Source organism: Bemisia tabaci, chromosome 1 (assembly GCF_918797505.1).
Source record: "Bemisia tabaci chromosome 1, PGI_BMITA_v3".
Classification (NCBI taxonomy): Eukaryota; Metazoa; Arthropoda; class Insecta; order Hemiptera; family Aleyrodidae; genus Bemisia; species Bemisia tabaci.
Window position 1 is genome coordinate 63,224,574 of NC_092793.1, and position 20,271 is coordinate 63,244,844.

Here is a 20,271-nt window from a genome sequence, read left to right on the forward strand (position 1 = left end):
TCCTGGTTTTACTTAAACAACTTGTGCTCTAAATTTATCGTTGAAGTGACAAATGGTGTGTATTACTGTACCTGAAAGCCTAGCGTAGAAACTTTGAGCACCTGTCTCAGTGTGAGCGGTCCTTTGTTGCGGTCAAAGCTGCTCATTGATGACAGTTTCTCAAAGGGAAAGTCTTCGATGGATCAAGAAAAATCGTCTCCCTGAAATAGTAGTTAACACCCTTTCTTCATGACAATCTCAAAATTTAGTCCTCGCCCTAAGTTTGGGACCATTTCTCAGTTTTATCCTTGGTGTTGCGGTGTCATCAGAAGTGCACAATTTCTGTAGGATCAGTTCATGGTATGATTTGGAATATTTTAATTACCACTTATCTCGGTATGTGACACTACAGACTTCCTGTCATACTTTATTTTCTAAATGGGAAACCACTTGACGGAAGGTTTTAAAAACTGCCGTGATTTTTCTTCTCTTTACGAAGAAAATCCTGCAGGAACTTCAAGGAATGATGTCGATTTGTACTCTTTTATTAAAAGAATATAGGAGCTGAGATTTTTAAACACTGTAAGAAGTTTCAACCATCTGCTCTGCAAAGATAATTTGAATTCAAATCATCCTATGAATAGAATACCATGCATTCGGAAGGGGTGAGCACTTGAGGTTTCATTTGCCTGGGGAGGCGCCTTTCAAATTCACTGCCAAAGGGACTCTAGCAATATCTGGCAAATGGAAGGTACTGTCCTAGTCCAAAAAATGTAAAGAAAGCCTAACCACCCCCTGGGCTCGGTGTAGTTGCTGGATTTTTCCCCCTATTTCTGGATTATTATTTGAGGATGCCTACTGGATCTTAACTTTCACAGAAGACGGAGTTAATGCTGAAACAGGAAAATTTAAGTTGGAAAGTCTGAGAAGTGGATCCGTACCTCAAGAGTCTGAAGCTTCACCTTTATTCCAGCCCAAAGAGATGGTTATAGAAACATTCAAATTTTCAAAAGATGTTGACCTAGGGCAGCAGAGAAGGAACAAGCAAGGTCAAAGGTTCAACCCGATACAGGGAGAAATGGCATTGATTATTGCTCTGTTTAGAAAAAAAAAAGTTTAAAAACTTGCTTTGGATGTTTTTCACCCCTCTCAGGGAAAAAGAACAGATATAAATTCAGGTATCAAAGAAAAACAGTGACAATAATGGGCGGCGCTTCGTTCGAGGAAATTTTGAGTGACATTTAGTGCTCACAGCATTCATAAAAGCGCTCATAATGACATTTTTGAAGGTTTATCCAAACGTGAAAGACCATTAAAATCTTCTTGACATGACTTGGAAATAATTTCAATGAAATTTCAATGCACATTTCAAAGATTTAGGAAACCTGTGATGATGATTGATTTTAAATGATTATGAGCTTTGAGTTAGACTAAGAACAACACAAGACACACCTGAGCAGCCTGATTGTTGAAATTTTTTGTTTGTCGGGACGGCATGGATGACATAGGTTAAAAAACCGAGCGAGATTAGTCGGCTATGTCTTATCCCTGCTTTGTCGTGCCTTTGTCAGGTGGAATGGACAACATACTGTCGGAAACTTAAGAGGTGCCGTTAGCTTGTCAAAAGTTCAACTTGACATAGGCACGACAAAGCAGCGATAAGACATAGCCAACCAATCACGCTCCGCCTTTTAACCGATGTCATCTATGTCGTCCCGACAAACAAAAAATTTCAACAATCAGGCTGAAATCACATGATTCATTTTGTTCCCTATAATATCCGTAGAGGAATGGTAAAGGAAATCATTCGGAGTCCGATTAATACTCACTAGGAAAGATTTATTCACGTCAAGGAAATACATATTAAATCTTAATTTATACCTACATACATAAGCCATGGAAGAATTATTAGAGAATGACATAGAATGCGTCATCAGTATAAGTCATTAGATAATTTTTCTTGATCCATCGAAGACTTTCCCTTTGAGAAACTGTCATCAATGAGCAGCTTTGACCGCAACAAAGGACCGCTCACACTGAGACAGGTGCTCAAAGTTTCTACGCTAGGCTTTCAGGTACAGTAATACACACCATTTGTCACTTCAACGATAAATTTAGAGCACAAGTTGTTTAAGTAAAACCAGGAAACAAGCTTAATTTCCATCTGTATGCTGCAGTCATGAGATGCTGCTCTCGGAGAACGATTCCTGATGCAGACACTTGTAGATACAGAACTGAAATGTAAACTTTTGATTATTACCAAAGTAATTGTTTATGATGAAAAAGTAACACTGCTAAAGCTGAGACTTGAAGGAGAGGCACAATTAAATCCTCTTCGAGGAAAAAAAGCAGATCAGACCGACGAGCTACTTGGCTTCAGCTTCAACCATTAGGAGCGAAAGGAACAATGAAGAAACGCCATAAACTTTAGAAACTGAAGTGAAAAGGTATTAAGACGACACTGATTGAACGACAAAAAACCATTTTAGGTCACAAAAGATGATTTAAAATTGAAAATTTGTCAAATTTCAGATCGAGAACTGCTGGTGGCTATTTGCAATGTTTTCTCTTTGCAATGAAAATGAACACCCACGGTTGAGGTTAGGTTAGGTACAGCTTTTTTTTGAGACTTGATTCAAATTGAAAGTAAAAAAACAGAAACATGGTAGGTGTAATATATCAATAGCTTTGTAGTCGCTTTGAGAAGCACTTCAGAGAGGTTTCCACGAGAAATTTTCTTTCAAACTAAAGAAAATTGAGGAAAATTGCGAGCCAATCAAAAGCCGGGGAAGGCTGGTGGCACCGATGTGTTGCACCGGTGAAACCGATGCGAACGATGCACTCTGATGCTCCGCAGTCAGAGTTCTGCCCAAACGGCGCGTCATACTGGTGCAGCGCCGGAAAAAACAGTCGGCGAGCAGGAATCTATATATCGAGAATTCTGCGCGCGGAACAGATTTGGAGCGCCGCGCCGGAAAAAATAGTTTTGACACAAACGGCGCAAATATATCGAAAACCGGCGCGGAATCCGGAAATTCAGAGATTTTCATCGAAAACGGATTTTTTCTTTCCGCGCGCCAGAAAAAATTCCGCGCGCGCAAGAAAAGGGTTTTGACACTAACGGCGTTCCATAGCAACTGTTGAGGGAATCAGGTGCAACTGTTGGACAGCGTACGGACAAAAACCTTATGGGAAAATTTTTCCCTATCTTATATTGTCCGTACGCTCGCCCGGCCCTGTCCGTGCGTCTGTTTATCCGCTTTTCTTTGCAATATTTATTACTTTTGCGCAAGTTATTGATACAATGATGTTTAGTATGAAAGCCGGGTATCGTTTGGGAACAAATTAGATACTTTTTGCATTAATTATATTGTATTCTCATCAAAATTCAGTCATTTCATTTATGTCCGTGCGCCCGCCCGGCCCAGTCCGTGCATCTGTTAATCCGCTTTTCTTTGCAATATTTATTACTTTTGCGTAAGTTATTGATACAATTATGTTTAGTATGAAAGCCGGGTATCGTTCGGGAACAAATTAGATACTTTTTGCATTAATTATATTGTATTCTTATCAAAATTCAGTCATTCCATTTAAGGTCCGCGCGCTCGCCCGGCCCAGTCCGAGCGTCTGTTATTAATCCACTTTCCTTTGCAATATTTATTACTTTTGCGTAAGTTATTGATAAGTACAATTATGTTTAGTATGAAAGCTGGGTATCGTTCGGGAACAAATTAGATACTTTTTGCATTAATTATATTGTATTCTTATCAAAATTCAGTCATTTCATTTATAAGGTCCGCGTCCCTGTTTTCTGTATTGATGTGCTTTCGTGTTTGATCACTCTGACATTTTTTCTTATTTTTATTTCTCAATTTCGCCAATGTTATTGATTTAAAGAAGCTATACGAATAAAACCCAGGTATCATAAAGGACCTGATTTCGTTCTTTTCGCATTAATTTACGTGATATTCAATCAGTTCAATGGGTTAGGAATTATGAATTTCATGAAAAGTCAGCTCCCATCTTTTGAATTATTGCTTTTTGATTTAGGTACCTATAATTGTTCTGATTATTTTTTTCCTGCCAGTGCTCTCTAGAGGACATAGGTACTTGAATGTCGCTATTCAAGCATGATTTGGACATAGGTAGCTACAACAGTTTGTTCGCAGCATTCAAAAATTCACTGCCAGGTATTTTTTAAAAGAGAACAAATCAACACCATTCCTTGAAATTTTCTCAGAATTTGCTTTGCCCGCAGAGAGGAAAAATCATGGAAGGAATTGATGTTTAGCAGGTATGGCTAAAAGTTCACAATACTTTGAACTAGAATTCTCATTTACCTATCAAGATTCACCACTATATAGTTCATAATATTTAAAAATCGCGGGAGGCGATTCACGGAGCACGGAGCGGCACGGACATACACGAGCCCATCCGGAGAGCGTACGGACTTTTCAAGATAGGAGCACCTGGGAACACTGATTATGACCAAGGTAGATTTACACAGGTATGGAAAAGTTGAAAATTTCCCATGAGCCTCAGTACGTGTCACATGACCTCGTGACGTAGGTTAAGGGGCCCGTTTTTTAATTAAATTACAATCAAATTAACATTCAAACGTTTGTGCGTTTAAACGCTAAAATTAATATCGTATAACCAAAATTGTGCAAAAAATCCCAAAAAATTTTGACAAACGATAAACCGAACATAATAAATCAAAATAATCAAAACATACAAAATGGCTGACGTTAAGGGGCCGCTGGAGAGCCAATCAGAGGCCAGTTGTTTAGTTCTGTCCATACCTGTGTAAATCTACCTTGGATTATGACAATTGATGCGATTATCATGCCTGATCATGCTGTGTAGCAACGGGAAAGTGTTGATTCTTAGCATGTCAGGAACCTATTTATGATTTACGTTCGTCAGGTCAGGACGTAGGGTACCCGGGAGAATTCCAAGAATACCTAATGTGTGCTCAACTGCTCATCATAAACATAGCGAGAATTTTTTTTTCCTCATCAAAACGTGCCACTCACCTTCATGAGCCTGTCACCCAATTGAGGATCAGATGAACTTCAGCCCAGGTACAACCTTCTATTTTTTAATGTACATTTTGAAGACTAGTAAGTCAAGGTCCTGAGGAGTACCTGCTGGTAGTGAGTACCAGCATCACCGTTATCCAGAAAAAGAAGAAATAAAAAGAATTCAAACAGACTAACATGTGTTGATAAGATGATAAGAAATCGAAGAGGAGTAATAAGTATATCTCAGTACCTTGTGGTTACACTGCCAATCTGAATGTGAAAAATCGATATGCTACTATGATGTACAGGTGTGTTTATTTTTGGATGATCAACATGCCCAGATTTTCATCTGCGGCCAGCTAATAACTTTTTTTTCATCTGTTGTGCTTTCTTCTTATTTTCAGAAACCGTTCCCATATAAGAGTTATGAATTCTTGAATTGAGATTGTAGTTAGATCGGAGTAAAGAACCAGTGAGGTTACAGTGTTTGCAAAATCTTTTCTTTTCTGCCCCTCAGCATCGGGCTTCCATCCTTCCCGTATCTTTGCTTTCACAATTTTCCTGTAAATCTCATTCTATGTTGCTGTCACCGATAAACCTCTATAGTTTTTGCAAACTCCATTCCGGATCTTTATATGAGTACTTAGCTGTAATCCATGACTCTTTCCATTCCTTCGGAACCTCACCCCCTAATGCACTTCTCCATCAGGTCCCTAATATACGAAAACAACCTGCTTGCTCCGCACTTTAATTACTCTGCTGATGTTCCTCTTGGTCCAGGCGCTTCCTGATCCTGTCCTTCCCATTCTTCGATCCCTAGATGGCCTTTACTACTGCCTCATAAGAGGTAAAACGAAATTTGAAGTGATTAAATTTGACTGTTTAAATTTCGTTTTTTTAACTTTGCCTGAAATTCAGGGACTTGAGAACGTAATGTCGAACTTATCAAAATAGTGTTGGAGCGAAGTTAGGGATAAGCAGTTCATTTCGAGAGAAAATCATGACTTTTTGAACTGACGTATTTGTGGTCCGATACCCCCCTTAAAATTAGTTTTAAATGATTCCTGTTATTTTTACTATAAAGTGCTTACAATTTGGTAAATTTTCACATTTTATTTTTTTTTCCTACCATAATTTGAACCGGAGTTATGATCTCTTGAAAATAGGTCAAATTTGACCTTTGACCTATCATAACCTGGTCAAATATGAAGATGTTGATCTACAGTCTGCGTCAAACTTCTTAGTTTATCTTTCCCCTTCCAATGAGGTATCACAAGATAAGAGTTGCCGTTTGAAAAAAAAGTTGAAAGGCCCCCACCCCTTCTCCCCTGAGGGAGGAGCAACAATTTTGACCACCTCCCCCTGAAGATGGTCCCCTGTGAGGTAGAAGCATGCCCTAAGGTAAGGTTTGTCTCTCTATTTCGGATGATTCAAAAGTGGGGGGAAGGGGGGCTGGCGGGACTTTTGGAACACCCTGTATATCGCACAGAAGTTCAATCATTCCAACAACCGGGGACATGCTTATTAATCACCTCAGACTGGACTACCAATCAGGGTTTGAAATCAGGAATCGCAAAGTTTGTTTACCAATCAACATTTCAAATAGAATACCATGGATTATAACTTTCCAAATTCAGTCATGAATTAATACCTAAGGATGAAATAAATTAGTTTAAACCTAATTGGTGCACTTTCATTTGTGAAGTGTGCGCTTTTCAAAATTCCCTGTTATTGTGAAATCATTTAAAGGTTTAAGAAACTTTATTAATTCGTCATCACATTAGGGTTGGCCCTCCCCAGCAACCCATGAAGCTGGAGACGCTACGTAACATTTGAACAAGGTATGTATGAGAATGATCATTCAGTGTGGGAAGATTTTCACCTCAATTTATTCATGCATTTATCTTGGTTTAGGCCTTGTCTCCACGGGGCGTTTTCATGGGATTTGTCCCAAGTTCGAATCGCAGGAATGAAACTTCTAGGACTTTTCCCAGTTACCGTCTCCACAGGACGAGGCTCATACGGTCCTGCGATTAGTTTGCGCGGGAAGATAAATTAGATAAAGTCAAGTATTTAACCGGGATTACAATAATAATTGCGCTCAATTGACAATTAGACACATTATTATAACTAAACAAACATGAACAATGGAGTAATCAACAAAATATCGCACAATTCGTTTACACTTCTTCTTCCTCTCTCAGCGGGTCCTAGGAGTAAGAGGACCGTACTTGGTACTGGGAAAAATATTGATTAACTCAATATTTTGCCCAACCTCGTAAGTGGGATTTTTCCCTGGGACAAATCTCGTGAAAAGGCCCGTGGAGACAAGGCCTTAAAAGCAGTAAATTTCAATGCTACCGAAATTCTGTTTTCTTGTGCAGCAGTACTTTTTTTCCGATCTGAATTTTGCTGTACTTTAACATCTTGGTATTACCTGAAATTATTTTTAATTTTGCTGTTTTCATATCCCACAGGTGTCAGAAATCTAAAACGAATGATATTCAAGAAAGGGACATTTTGTTCGACCAATGAGTACAAAAATTCCTACTTTACCACTACCTCTTTCCCCTCATCATGAACAGTTGCCTCCATTGGTTGCTCATTATCCACGATGGAGTCGTAACGCACATGTTGCATCTATGAGTGTAATTTTGTCGAACAAAAGCACTAACTCAGAATGTGGTATGGTACGTAAGCATTGATACTTAAATAAATATCAGTGAATTGGAGTACCCTGAAGACCAGGGAACTCCAAACTGAAAGCAGAAAGATTTGTATCGCACTGCATCAGAGGATTTCCTGGAAAACTTTCCAAGGAAGCAAAATGAGTAATTTGAGTCAGCATTTTCAATTATTAAATTGTCGTCTTCCAAGATAATTTGAGAGCAGTGAGTTTACCAAAAATTTAGAAATCAATTGTGATTCTCATCACTATGGTAGTACCCAAGTGCAGGTGATGCATTCATCGCCAGTGGCACGTAATCCAAACAAGCAAGGCAAGCGTTGCTTGCTCTAAGATTTCAGGAGAAATAAATAAATTCTACATTAAAATTGTTGGTCTCCTGCAGAGTTCATGGCTAACAATGTTCTTACCGGTCCTCAATGCATTAAATTGTATTCAGCATTACAAGTTTTCTTAGCACAGTGGTCCAAAATGTGGGAAATATTGGATAAATTAAGATCTTGTGTCAAATTATTTATAAATGAAGTAAAACTATCGGACCCCTGCAAGTTCAGATCCTGGATGGATTCATGTATTTAATTTTTTTAAATTATTGTTGTCAGTATGTCTGACCATATTGTTCACAGTACTTTGTTATAGATTAGATTTTGTAGCATTATTTGTTATTGCATTGCATTAAAAATAATGGATAAGCTAGAGTACCTACCTTTATAGGGAGAGTACTGACGGATCGGTTCATGGAGGGCTTAGGGCCCAAAAGTACAGCCACCTTTCTAACCAACTTCTAACGCACAAAATTTCACTGCCAGTCTGCAGATTCCAATTCTAACCAAGATGGCCAAGAATGTACAGAAATGAGCGTTCTTCTGCGAAATTGAGTAAATTTATGCAAAAACTGAGTCAAACACGTGCTTAACAAAGGTCGGTTCGTAACAATAGTATCAGTAAATCGCTCTGGATAATTGAAATTCATAGGTTGGCTGCCCTTTTGGGCTCTAACTTTATTCGCGGAGGCATCGGTGAAGGCCTGATGGACTTTCGGAGTTTCAGATCTGTCGGTAGGTACTCTCCCTATACCGGTACTCTAGGGTAAGCTTCTTCACCACGTGCTAATCTTTGAAGAAGTTTTTTGTTCATTTTATTTTATTTTCATTATTTATTTTGTTACTTTTCTCTTCTGTTTTTTTTTTTTATTTTGTTCTAATTTTTTGTTTTGTTTTCTGTTTTTTTTTTAATTTTTCTCATTGTTTTTTGTTTTTTCAATATCTTTTGTTTTCTTTTTCTAAATTATTTTTTTGTTTTCTGGTTTCTTTGGCCTAAGGTATAAATCTTTTTTAATTTTTTCCCTCCATTTTTCCTTTTTTTTCAATTTCTGAAAGTCTGCATATTAGATTGAAATAAGTAATGCTACAAAATATAATCTACATCAAAGTTCTGTGAACAATATGGTCTGAAATTCAACAATAATTATTAATAATTAAATACATGAATTTATCCAGGATCTGAACTCTGCAGGGGACCAACAGTTATACACCATTTTTAAATAGTTTGACAAAGAATCTTAATTTAGGCACTATTTCCCCCATTTTGGACCTTTGCGCTATAAAAACTTGTATTGCTGAACACAATTTAAAGCATTGAGGACTGGTAAGAACCTTGTTAGCCATGAATTCTGCAGGAGACCCACAATTTTACTTCCATTTTTAAAGAGTTTGACAAAGATTCCCGATTTGTTCAAAATTTCTTCCCATTTTGGACCACTGTGTGGCCGAAATTTTTGAAAATGAACACAGTTTTATGCACAGGGGCCCAATGAAAACATTTACTGCCAAAATGCATCAAAGGTGTAACTTTTTTATCCATTTTTCCCGTCATTTTGTTATCAAGATGCTGTCAAGAATGATGGTGATTTGGCAACTTTGCCCCCCCCCCCCCCCCCCCCCCCCCGCTCCCCTTTCATAAACCGTGCGTATACGGAAGCTAAATTTTTACCAGAGTTTTAGGGTATCATGAGGTATTGTTTGAGCCCTCTTTCAGAAAGATCCCTGCAGTCCCAAAGTGTGCCGAAAAACGGTCGTTTTTAGGGTCGCTCTTTCTACTTTAAACTCTGTTTTTCCTTCTGAATTTTTTGGTAGACTCGCCATCCTGAGCAATTGATAAAATTTGGATTCCTCTGTTAAATGCAAGTGGGATGCCATGGAGTAAATTCTAAATGAGCTATTTTTGGGATAGAGCATTGTGATCTATCATGATTATTGATTATACTCTGTACATATTACACATTTCTTTCTGCAATTAAGTGATGAATGAAATGAGGTTTTAAGAATAAATTGATGAGAACCATGTGGTTAAGTTATGAAAAGAAACCTACTAGTATTATTAGAACCAGAACATTGAGTTTCTGATTAATTGAGAGAAAGTAATGAGACCAAATATCAAATGAAGAGACGTCGACTACTCCTGAAGAAAAGAAAAAGAAAAAAAAATTAGTTTTCGTATTTGCTGATTTAATCTAGGTACACTTTGACTCATTTTTTCTCTGCAGCCACACAAGATAAAATAAGATATTATAATTCATCTTATTGTTTACGCTTTTGGTTGAATCATTTTTCAGACTGTGAAACACACATCAACTGGAACCACATCTCCAAACCAGGGAGACTCAAAAGGAAAATTCACTCCTGAAGACTGGCCTGTTTTAGATCCTTACCAACGAATCAAACAACTAGAGCTGAATATAAAGTCCTTGCAGGCGCAACACTTAATTATGCTGACAAGTCTCCATGATGAAATTGAGTTGCTTCGACAGCAAAATAAAGGTATAAGTCTCTCCCTCCAACAGTATATCAAATTCTAGTATCGTTTGGTTCCATATTGTGTGGAATAGAATAAAGTAATTGAAGCCTCCTGTGTCTAAAGAAGGCACCTAAGATTCTTCGACAAGTTGAGTCACTGGTGATTTCAACAAACGAAAAAAAAACTTGTTTTGAAATAGACGTTGCAAATTAATTAGCCTCTAAAAGTTTGTTTTCAGTACAGCAACATCAGTTTGAGCGTTTTACAAGTCGAAAGACTCAATTGACCCACGCAACTTTTCAACTTAGAAATTTCTTTTGAAAATTGCACAATTTCTTTTACTTATTTTCCTTATGCACCAACAACTTCAATGACTTACCCTGCACCAATTCTGAAACAATGAAAGCTACATAGACGGAAAGCTCGCCCAAAAAATTACCACTGGAAAGATCTAAAAATGCCACCATTTTTTTTCGATGTCTTTTTTGTTGATGTTTGAAGATCTGTTGGTGTAGGTCATATCTGTGACGTTCAACAGCCATGTGTCCTCAAAATTCAAAAAAATTTGCCAAAATTTAAACTGAGAGATCTATACATGAAATTTTATCATCATGTAGAATTTTATGCCTATAACGCAGATGAATCTGTTTGGCAGTCGGAATTGGTGACTGCATGGTCGCCAGACCAATTTAAAATTCGACAAAATTTCCAAAATTTTAACCGGGAAGATCTACAGATGAAACCAGTCTCATTCTATTGGAAACATTGTCATGAATCGATATTGCGTGGTCTGGCAGTCGATATCGGTGACCAAAGGCTTGCCAGACCGTCCTAAAGTAGAAAAATTGCATTTCAATTGATATTGGGGTACTAATGGATGTGTGAGTTTTATGAGGGCTGCATGAGTATGGTTTCCGCCATTTATCAGAATTTAATCCCTGAAGTAAAAATGATTTGGTCAAGCAGTCCAAGTCGATGACCGAATAACCAATTTAAAATTTGAAAATTTCCCGAAATTTTAACCAAAATGATCTTTGAATGGGACCAGTCTCATTTTATCAGAAAAATCATCACCATATTAAGTCGGTCTTAGTCGATCATTTTTTCTTGATTCATCATTCCTTCTAAATTTTGGCTATTTTGAAGAGGAACATTCCAACGTTGCGATGCAATCATACTCCTTGTACTCCAAAATTACCAGGGGCATAATCGTCGATCATAAATGTTAAGATATTGTTTGTTGAGCCTAAGGATGACAGACAAAGGGAGAGTGATGAATTTGGGACTTGGAATGCGTCAAAGCCATCAATTATTATCAATTAGGTACAATGCAAAATGAAAGCACTTTAAGACGGTATGGCAACCGTTTAGTCATCGAAATTGACAGCCAGGCCCAGGAATTTCGATTTGTGATGATTTTTCCGATTAAATGAGACTGGTCCCATTCATACATCATTCCGGTTTAAATTTCGGAAAATTTTCAATTTTTAAATTGGTCTGGCGACCATTCAGTCATCAATTTCGACTGCCAGACCGATTCATCTGCATTATGGGCATAAAATTCTACATGATGGTAAAATTTCATGTATAGATCTCTCCAGTTAAATTTCGGCAAATTTTTTTGAAATTTGAGGTTATATGGCCATTGAACGTCACAGATATGACCTGCTAGACCGACAGATCTTCAAACACCAACAAAAAAGACATGGAAAGGAAATGATGGCATTTTTAGATCTTTCCGGTTGAAATTTTTTGGGCGGGCTCTTGGACTAACAGGTCTAAGCTCAGATTCCGTCTCAGATTTTCAGTTTCATGTGTATAATGACATTGCTCGATAGCTGATAAATTTTTTAATATCCAATTATTCTGGGGGAAAAAACTGCAATTGGAATAAACGAGCTGAACCACTAGACAAGGTGCAAACTTAAGCGTTTCTCATCATCAATTTAAACGTTTTCTCATCAACGTACCACATGATTATTACCATAAAAATCTAAGAAAGTAACTCCTAACATTGATATTAACGTTTTTGATGCGTCAATTCAAACTTCCTGCTCACAAAAAACCATAATCCATGAGAGTCAAGGAGCATACTAACCGTTACTATGACAGTCCTTGCGGTATGGAAATATGGCAACCTAAATATCGGCACTTTCGCTCAGCCATGATTGCATGTTGTTTACTTTTTGAACAGCATAGGGTGGGGAAGGAACACTATTTGTTGAGGAGTATGCTAAAACTGTTGAAAAGCGTCATTTGATTCAAATAGCTTCTGGTTTTTCATGTGAGAAGAAAATTCAAATTTTTCATAATCAATGCTGAATAAAATCTTAATATGTAATATGCTAAATATTTACCTTAGGTGCCCGTTAATTTTAGCCATTATAGTTGTGCAAATCGTGTTTCACATGAAATTTCAAAGCAGAAATATATGTATGAATGCTTCAGATTGTATCTTGTCTAGGAGTCCATTATTCAAAGTTATCTGATCTTCACATTCAAAAAAGGAAGTTATCTTCTCACTTTCTAAACTGTGATCTGTTGATCAAAAGACTTTCATTCATCAAATGAGACAGAAACAAGCTCAAAAACACCACCATTCCCAAATTCTGTGGCTCTGTGCCTTTGGCTTTTGGAACCACAATTGAAAACCAAGCAAAATCAATGTAGCTGTGGTTGTTATTGCTTCTACTTGGCTTGTTCTTGGTGACTTGCCTGGATGTGGCAACCACCCTTTTTTGATTAATCTTACAAAAACCCAGTTTTGAGTTTATTTTGTCCCAATTTTTCTGGAGCCTGTTTTTTGTCGTACAAGTTAGTCTTTCATTAATTGTAACCTGATACTTTATTCCCCAGAGTTGCAATTCCAGTTAGTTTTCAAGGGTAACTCAAGTGCCGAAACTTTCAATCTCATGGCAACAAAATGTTCCTCAAATTTCAGTTCAGTGGTAAGCATGAATAGTCTAATTTTTTGTACAAATTGACCAAAAAATGGACTGATAGCTCTCGTACCCAGGAGGGATGATGATCTCAGGAAAGCTGTAGGTTGCTTCATAAATTTAATCTGCGCACAGTAAGCTTTTAAAAGTCAAGGTGGGTGGCATCAAGAGACAACTCAACCAAATTACAGTGTGAGGAGACAAAGCAAAGCGTTTGAGTTTACGAAAGCAAAGCAGAATGTAAGATCTTGAGCTGGGGGTAAGCTTGAATTACCAGAGGTAGAACTATAATGATCACCCAATAAACCACCCTTCTTCACCTCTCATATCTTGCTTGTATTCTTCCTTGGTTTAAATTACAGCAATCTGGGCGATGACTTGAAAAAGAAATTCATGCAAGTTGCATAATGTAGGTACAAATAGGGGGTTAAATAGGAGGCTTATTAATCTGTTCACAAAAAAAAAAAAAAAAAAATCTGCTATATGATGTCACACTGTATTTTCAAATTAGTTCATGGGGAATGCAGGTTCAGATTTCAGTGAACTCATAATGACATCTTGTTTTAAAAAATAAATTTAATACTGATCCAAATCAGGACAGATCAGTCCTAATTTTTGTCAGGGTTGATCACACAGGTTTTTAAATGTAGTGGTTTTTATTAGCCTTGTTTTTAACTTTGTATTTGTTTAAGCAGTTGATAATGGCTTAGGTCGCCAGCCGAAATGTCGTGCGGTTCCTTTTCTCATCCTTTATGCCTCAAAACTCCAGCTAAATTATGGAAACTTGAATCCAATGGGCCTGTTGCAAACTTTTGCTAGAGCAAAAATGAGAGTTGTTTCCTATAAATAATGTCTCAAAAATCACGATGAGCGCATCAACAAAGTCTGAAATACACTCATAACTTCACAATCGGCTTAAGAAATTTGCGGTTTTTTGAGCTCCCTGCTTCCAAAACGATACTACGGCACAGGTGAATATTTTGTCGGTAGAGTCGTTCCGTCGTCGGCAATATTCATCATGGCCGACGCCAATCCGCCAAAACACGTGTAACGGGACAAGATAACACCTGACCAGGATAAGACCAGATAAAAATCGGCGTGTTTACATTCATATTTTTCTCGCCCGCCTTATTTGACCTTGATCTCCTCGAATTACGCGCGGAACTGCGGAAGCGTCGGCCATGATGAAGATGGAGCGACTCCTCTAACAAAATGTTCACCTGTGTCGTAGTATCGTTTTTGAAGCAGAAAGCTCACAAAACTGCAAATTTCTTACGCAGATTGTGAAGTTATGAGTGCACTTCAGACTTTGCCAATACGCTCATTGTGATTTTTGAGACTTAATCTATAAGAAATTACTCTTATTTTTGCTCTAGCAAAAGTTTGCAACAGGCCCATTACAACCCCTTCCAATTTGCTCGATGCAACCAGCTTATCTCTAAAGTAACTTTGGTTGCCTGAGCCTTGAACACAAGGTGCAATGATTTGTTATGGAATGTGTTCCCTTTGCAATATTGTTGAACCAGCTTCATCCTACCAGTCTTTTAGTTTCAAACCTCAAAATTTTTTTTATCATCTGGATGTCAGGCTTTTTAACAATCCTCTACATTTCCTAATCCCACCTCTTTTTTTACTTCAAAATCCAGTACATGAAGACCCTCCTTATGAGCATCGCTTTGTTTTTACTGTAGTTTTTTGCCTAAAGCCAAAAAAAAAGAGCAAAGGACGTAAAATTATGGCATGATGGTACCGGTGTGTAAAGAGTTACGATGCTAAATCAAAATAGAAAATATTAACACTCAATTGATCAATTTTACCCTGGAAATAGGCTCATTATTTCATTGAAGTCGGTAGCATTCGAGAAATTGGACATGATGAGAAAATGTACTAATGTTTATTTTAAAAATGTTTTGTGATGACCTTTCAATCAACTCAACCCACATCCCAGTTAAACCAAACCCGTAAGAGCGCACCATCATGCCATAATTTTATGTCCTTCGCCCTTTTTTGCATTATTTCTCTAGAACAGGTATTACCTATTCGTCAGTTTTCAACTTTCAAATAATGCACAGATTCTATGCTGAAACTGCTTAATATTCAATATGGGAGGAGCTTTTTTTTTTTAACATTTTCCGCTGGAGACGACCCCCCTTAGTCCAGGGGTAATCCTCCAGAATCCCCACTCAACATCAGCAAATGCCTCCCCCCCCCCCCCCCTCTCCAACTCACTCTGGATCCACAACTGTGCCAATCGCCAGTGCGAAGTTTCCAAATTCCAGATTGGTTTAGATGAAACTAGTCGTGATTAGCTCGCTTTGCGAGCTGACACGTCTAGCCGGGGAGTGCCCCTGGACCCCAGTTCTACGCTTCGCGACGAACTTGCGACTCGCTCCGCGAGCCGCCACCGCCCCGCACAGTTTTTAACATTGATGAGGAGACAACATCTATGTCTTAATCTTCTTTTTCACCAAGTTTTACAGAAATTGATGTTCTAGGAGTCCGGACCGCGTTTTCGTGCGGGGCCGCCATCTTGGATTAGGAAATGTTGAAAATCTGACCAAAAATGCGAGTTTTCCGTCAAAATACACCTCCTAATACCGAATTTCACAAAAATCGATGGATCGGAAGCCAAGATAACAACTTAGACCACGATCGCCATTTTTGATTTTTGAATGTTGAAAATCGGACCTAAAATTCTAATTTCCCGTCGAAATACACCTCCTAATCGGTAGTTGCACAAAAATCTATCGATATCAGGAAGCGATGTAACATTTTAGACCACGATCGCCATTTTTGATTATTGAATTTTGAAAATCGGACCTAAAATTCTAGTTTCGAAATATACCCCCGGATACCGAGTTTCACGAAAATCGATCGAACAGGAGCCGACTTAGCATTTTAGGCCACGACCGCCATCTTGGATTTTGAGATTTTGAAAATCCGACCAAAAATTCGAGATCCCCGTCGAAAAGTACCCCCGGATACCGAGTTTCACGAAAATCGATCGAACAGGAGCCGACTTAGCATTTTAGGCCACGGCCGTCATCTTGGATTTTGAAATTTTGAAAATCCGACCAAAAATTCGAGTTTCCCGTCGAAAAGTACACCCGGATGCCGAGTTTCACGAAAATCGATCGAACAGGAGCCGACTTAGCATTTTAGGCCACGGTCACCATCTTGGATTTTGAAATTTTGAAAATCTGACCAAAAATTCGAGTTTCCCGTCGAAAAGTACCCCCGCATGCCGAGTTCCACGAAAATCGATAGAACAGGAGCCGACTTAGCATTTTAGGCCACGGCCGCCATCTTGGATTTTGAAATTTTGAAAATCTGACCAAAAATTCGAGTTTCCCGTCGAAAAAAACCCCCGGATACCGAGTTTCAGGAAAATCGATCGAACAGGAGCCGACTTAGCATTTAAGGCCACGGCCGCCATCTTGGATTTTGAGATTTTGAAAATCCGACCAAAAATTCGAGATCCCCGTTGGAAAATACCCCCGCTAACCAATTTCCTCAAAAATCCGTTGAAAAATACCGCCTAAAACCTTATATTTCGTCTATAAGGCAGTGACGTCACGCAACAGGATTGAACCTGTTCGGCGCGATGCGCGTAAACAACCGCGTATCTCCAATGTAATACTATATGGAGAAACAACTTTTCGCTCTTGCGGGCGTCCTAAGCAGCGGATTTGAGTGGGAATAATTTTAATCAACTCCTCATTACAATAGCTAAGCGTGTGCCAATTTTAAAGGAAATCGCTTCGGCCAATTTTTATCTAGAGGGGGCAGAGTGAGTGGGAACAGCAGCTTTATATAGAGTAATAATAAAAAAAGGGGGAAGGAAAATTACGTATGGCATATTCATCCTTATATGTATGTATGCTTACTAAATCGTCAAAATGCTGTAAAATGTTAAAAAATTACAGAGAACAACGTGGAACAGGGTGCTCCCGGGCGCAGCTGCGGGACTCGGGCCCGATGCCTAAACAGGGTTATCCAAAAGTCACTTACCACCCGTGTAACTTTTTTCCAAATTGAGATAGAAGTTTGAAACTTTGGCAATGTTCCTCGGTCTAAAGTAGCAACTTTTTGGTCCCCCCAAAATTTTGGGGGGCTAACTTTTTTTTTCAAATGTCAACCCCCCCCTTCCCTCTTTGTGATACCTCATTCGAAAGATAACAAAATAAGAACATTTTTGGCGCAAACCGCAGGTCAAAATGTTGATTTTTGACAAAATGGCAGCCGGTCAAAGTTCAAAATGGCGAAAATCTGACATCTCCGTTGTTTATTGACAGATTGGCGTTAAACTCGGTAACCTAGGGTCTTTCGAGACGAGAAAAACGATACTGGCATTGGTTTTCCAGAAAAGTCGGTCCTTTTCAAATGGCGGCCTAGCGCGGTCAGTGGATATTTAGGCTGCTTATCGTTGGATTTGCATGAAACTTGGTTTTCGGGGGTATTCCGGCACGAGAAGAACGAATCTTTCATCGGATGTTTGAAATCCCGACAAATTTCAAAATGGCGGAAAAATGGCGGGATATCAGTTTTACGGCTGTTTACCGATGGATTCGCATGAAATTCGATATCCCGGTGGTTTTTGGCTGCATAAAAAGGAATCTTTCATTACATTATTGAAATACTTAATAATCCATATCGAATTTCATGCAAATCCATCGGTAAACAGCCGTAAAACTGATATCCCGCCATTTTAAAATTTGTCGGAATTTCAAATATCCAATGAAAGATTCGTTCTTCTCGTGCCGAAATACCTAGTCCGGGTTCTTATGTTCAAAAAAAGCTTCCCGTGGAACGGTAACTTTTTGGTCCTCCCAAAATTTTGGGGGGCGGAGACTAACTTTTTTTTTTCAACTGGCAACCCCCCCTCCCGTTGTGATACCTCATTCGAAAGATAATTAAATAAGAACAGTTTTGGCGCAATCCGCAAGTAAAAATGTTAATTTTTGACAAAATGGCGGCAGGTCAAAATTCAAAATGGCGGAAATCTGACATCTCCGTTGTTTATCGACAGATTGGCGTTAAACTCGATATCCTTGGGTTTTTCGAGACGAGAAAAACGATTCTGGCATTGGTTTTCCAGAAAAGTCGGTCCTTTTCAAAATGGCGGCGGTCAAAATGGCGGCCTAGCGCGGTCAGTGGATATTTAGGCTGCTTATCGTTGGATTTGCATGAAACTTGGTATTCGGGGGTTAGTCCCGGTTCTTATGTACTCCCGTGGAACGGTAAGTAAAGCAAGTGTGGAAAATATCTTAATCTCTTCATTTTGATGCGTAAAAAAAGAATTTCGATGTTGTCAAGTTCAATTTTGCGATGGCGGCCAAAATGGGAGCTCGGGGGGTGAAAATTATGGAATTTGATTTTGATATCATGATTGGGGTCAATTATTAGGTAATTTTGGTCGTAGAATCCGAATTTAAGGTCCAAAATACTCTCCGACCCAAAGGGATGCCCCAAATCTAAGATGGCCGCCAAAATCTCCAAGATAGGGTCAAAACTGCGATACGTATGTAAAAGTGCCAAGTAGGGTGTCCTTGGTAGGGTTCTTTTGATCGTAGATCTACCTATGATGTCAAAAACTTACCACGGATCCATTGAAGCCCAAAAAAAATCAAAATGGCGGCCAAAAGGGCTGCCGTTGCGGAGTGAAATATTTTGTTGAGGCAAATATCGTCGAATGAGATGTCACTGTATAGGTTTTTTGGGTCGTAGATTCCAAAAATGAGGTCCAAACAACAAAATAAGCTGATAGAAGTTCTCCAAAAGCCAAAATGGCGGCCGCCCGGGCATTGAACGCGTTTGAACAGTAGGGTGTCCCATTTTGGACGTTACACAAAAAAAAAAAAAAAAAAAAAAAATTGCGAAATCCAACAGAGATACCTGCCAAAAAGTTGTCTCATAGTTAGAAAAAAAGCACAAAAAAATCTCAGGGTGGTAGCTAAAGGTTGAGTGGTCTCGCAAGGTACTTAAGATGTTTCACCGATTTCTCATCTTGGCAATCTTGGCGATCTTGCAGATTTTTTTCGGTAAATGCAATCGAGGTAAAAAGTCGCAAATGCGGATAATGAGACTTCGGATACTATATTTTAAGAGAAAAATAACGGTTTGGATCCACGAGGATCAGAATCCCTCGTTCTTAGCTCTCAAAATGCAAAAATCAGCGATTTTAGCATTTTGTAGTCAAACCGCTGCTCGACCATCATAAATGTCGCGGCATTTGACGCGCTGTTTCACAATGATCCCATTGTGGGAGTAAAAAGTCCTTCAAGTATGTTCATTAGAGGTGTAAGAGGGTCACTTTGGCCAAATTTTGTTGCTTTTAAACATTAAGCTCATTGTTTAAAATGTTTTTTTTTTTTTTTTTTTTTGTTAATATAATTTTCCTGTTTTTCATCATTTTTTAAAATGGTTTAAAAAGGGCGACTCATCTTACACCAAAATTGAACTCATTTGGCGAACAATGTACGTAGGTGGTCAAATACTTCCTCTAAAAAAGTTTTTGGATTCAAAGCCTCCCAAAAAAGCCGATGTTGCCATATTTTATCCCCAGAAAACACAAAGAACCGAGTACCTATTTCAGTATTTGGAGGCTGTTCCTCACCGAGCTCTTTGAGCAAATTTCAGCAAACCTTGAGTTTTCATACGTTATGACCACATTACTAGTGAGCTCGGAGCTCCACTAAGAGCTCGGAGAGGAACAGCCTCCAAATACTGAAATAGGTACTCGGTTCTTTGTGTTTTCTGGGGATAAAATATGGCAACATCGGCTTTTTTGGGAGGCTTTGAATCCAAAAACTTTTTTAGAGGAAGTATTTGACCACCTACGTACATT

At 38.6% G+C, this 20,271-nt stretch overlaps 1 protein-coding gene and 1 long non-coding RNA gene across 8 annotated transcripts in view; one reads left to right on the plus strand and one right to left on the minus strand.

Moving 5' to 3' along the window:
* Nucleotides 1–4,967, minus strand: part of LOC140225626 (uncharacterized) — a 27,726-nt gene extending 22,759 nt beyond the window's left edge. Inside the window, exon 1 of the long non-coding RNA XR_011900641.1 lies at nt 4,829–4,967. This is a non-coding gene — a long non-coding RNA (uncharacterized lncRNA). The remainder of the gene's footprint in view (nt 1–4,828) is intronic.
* The window catches only part of LOC109036019 (uncharacterized), a 24,447-nt gene continuing 9,026 nt past the window's right edge, over nt 4,851–20,271 (plus strand). For 5 of the 7 annotated variants that reach the window (XM_019049918.2, XM_019049921.2, XM_019049920.2 and 2 more), the window contains exons 1-4: nt 4,851–5,063; nt 7,481–7,693; nt 10,304–10,508; nt 13,342–13,433. In XM_019049918.2, the coding sequence (XP_018905463.2) occupies nt 7,535–7,693; nt 10,304–10,508; nt 13,342–13,433 (456 nt within the window). In that variant the 5' untranslated portion in view covers nt 4,851–5,063; nt 7,481–7,534. Of the gene's footprint in view, nt 5,064–5,100; nt 5,312–6,583; nt 6,845–7,480; nt 7,694–10,303; nt 10,509–13,341; nt 13,434–20,271 lie in introns of those variants that run through there. The other 2 variants (XM_072305133.1, XM_072305135.1) reach the window with 2 other exon arrangements.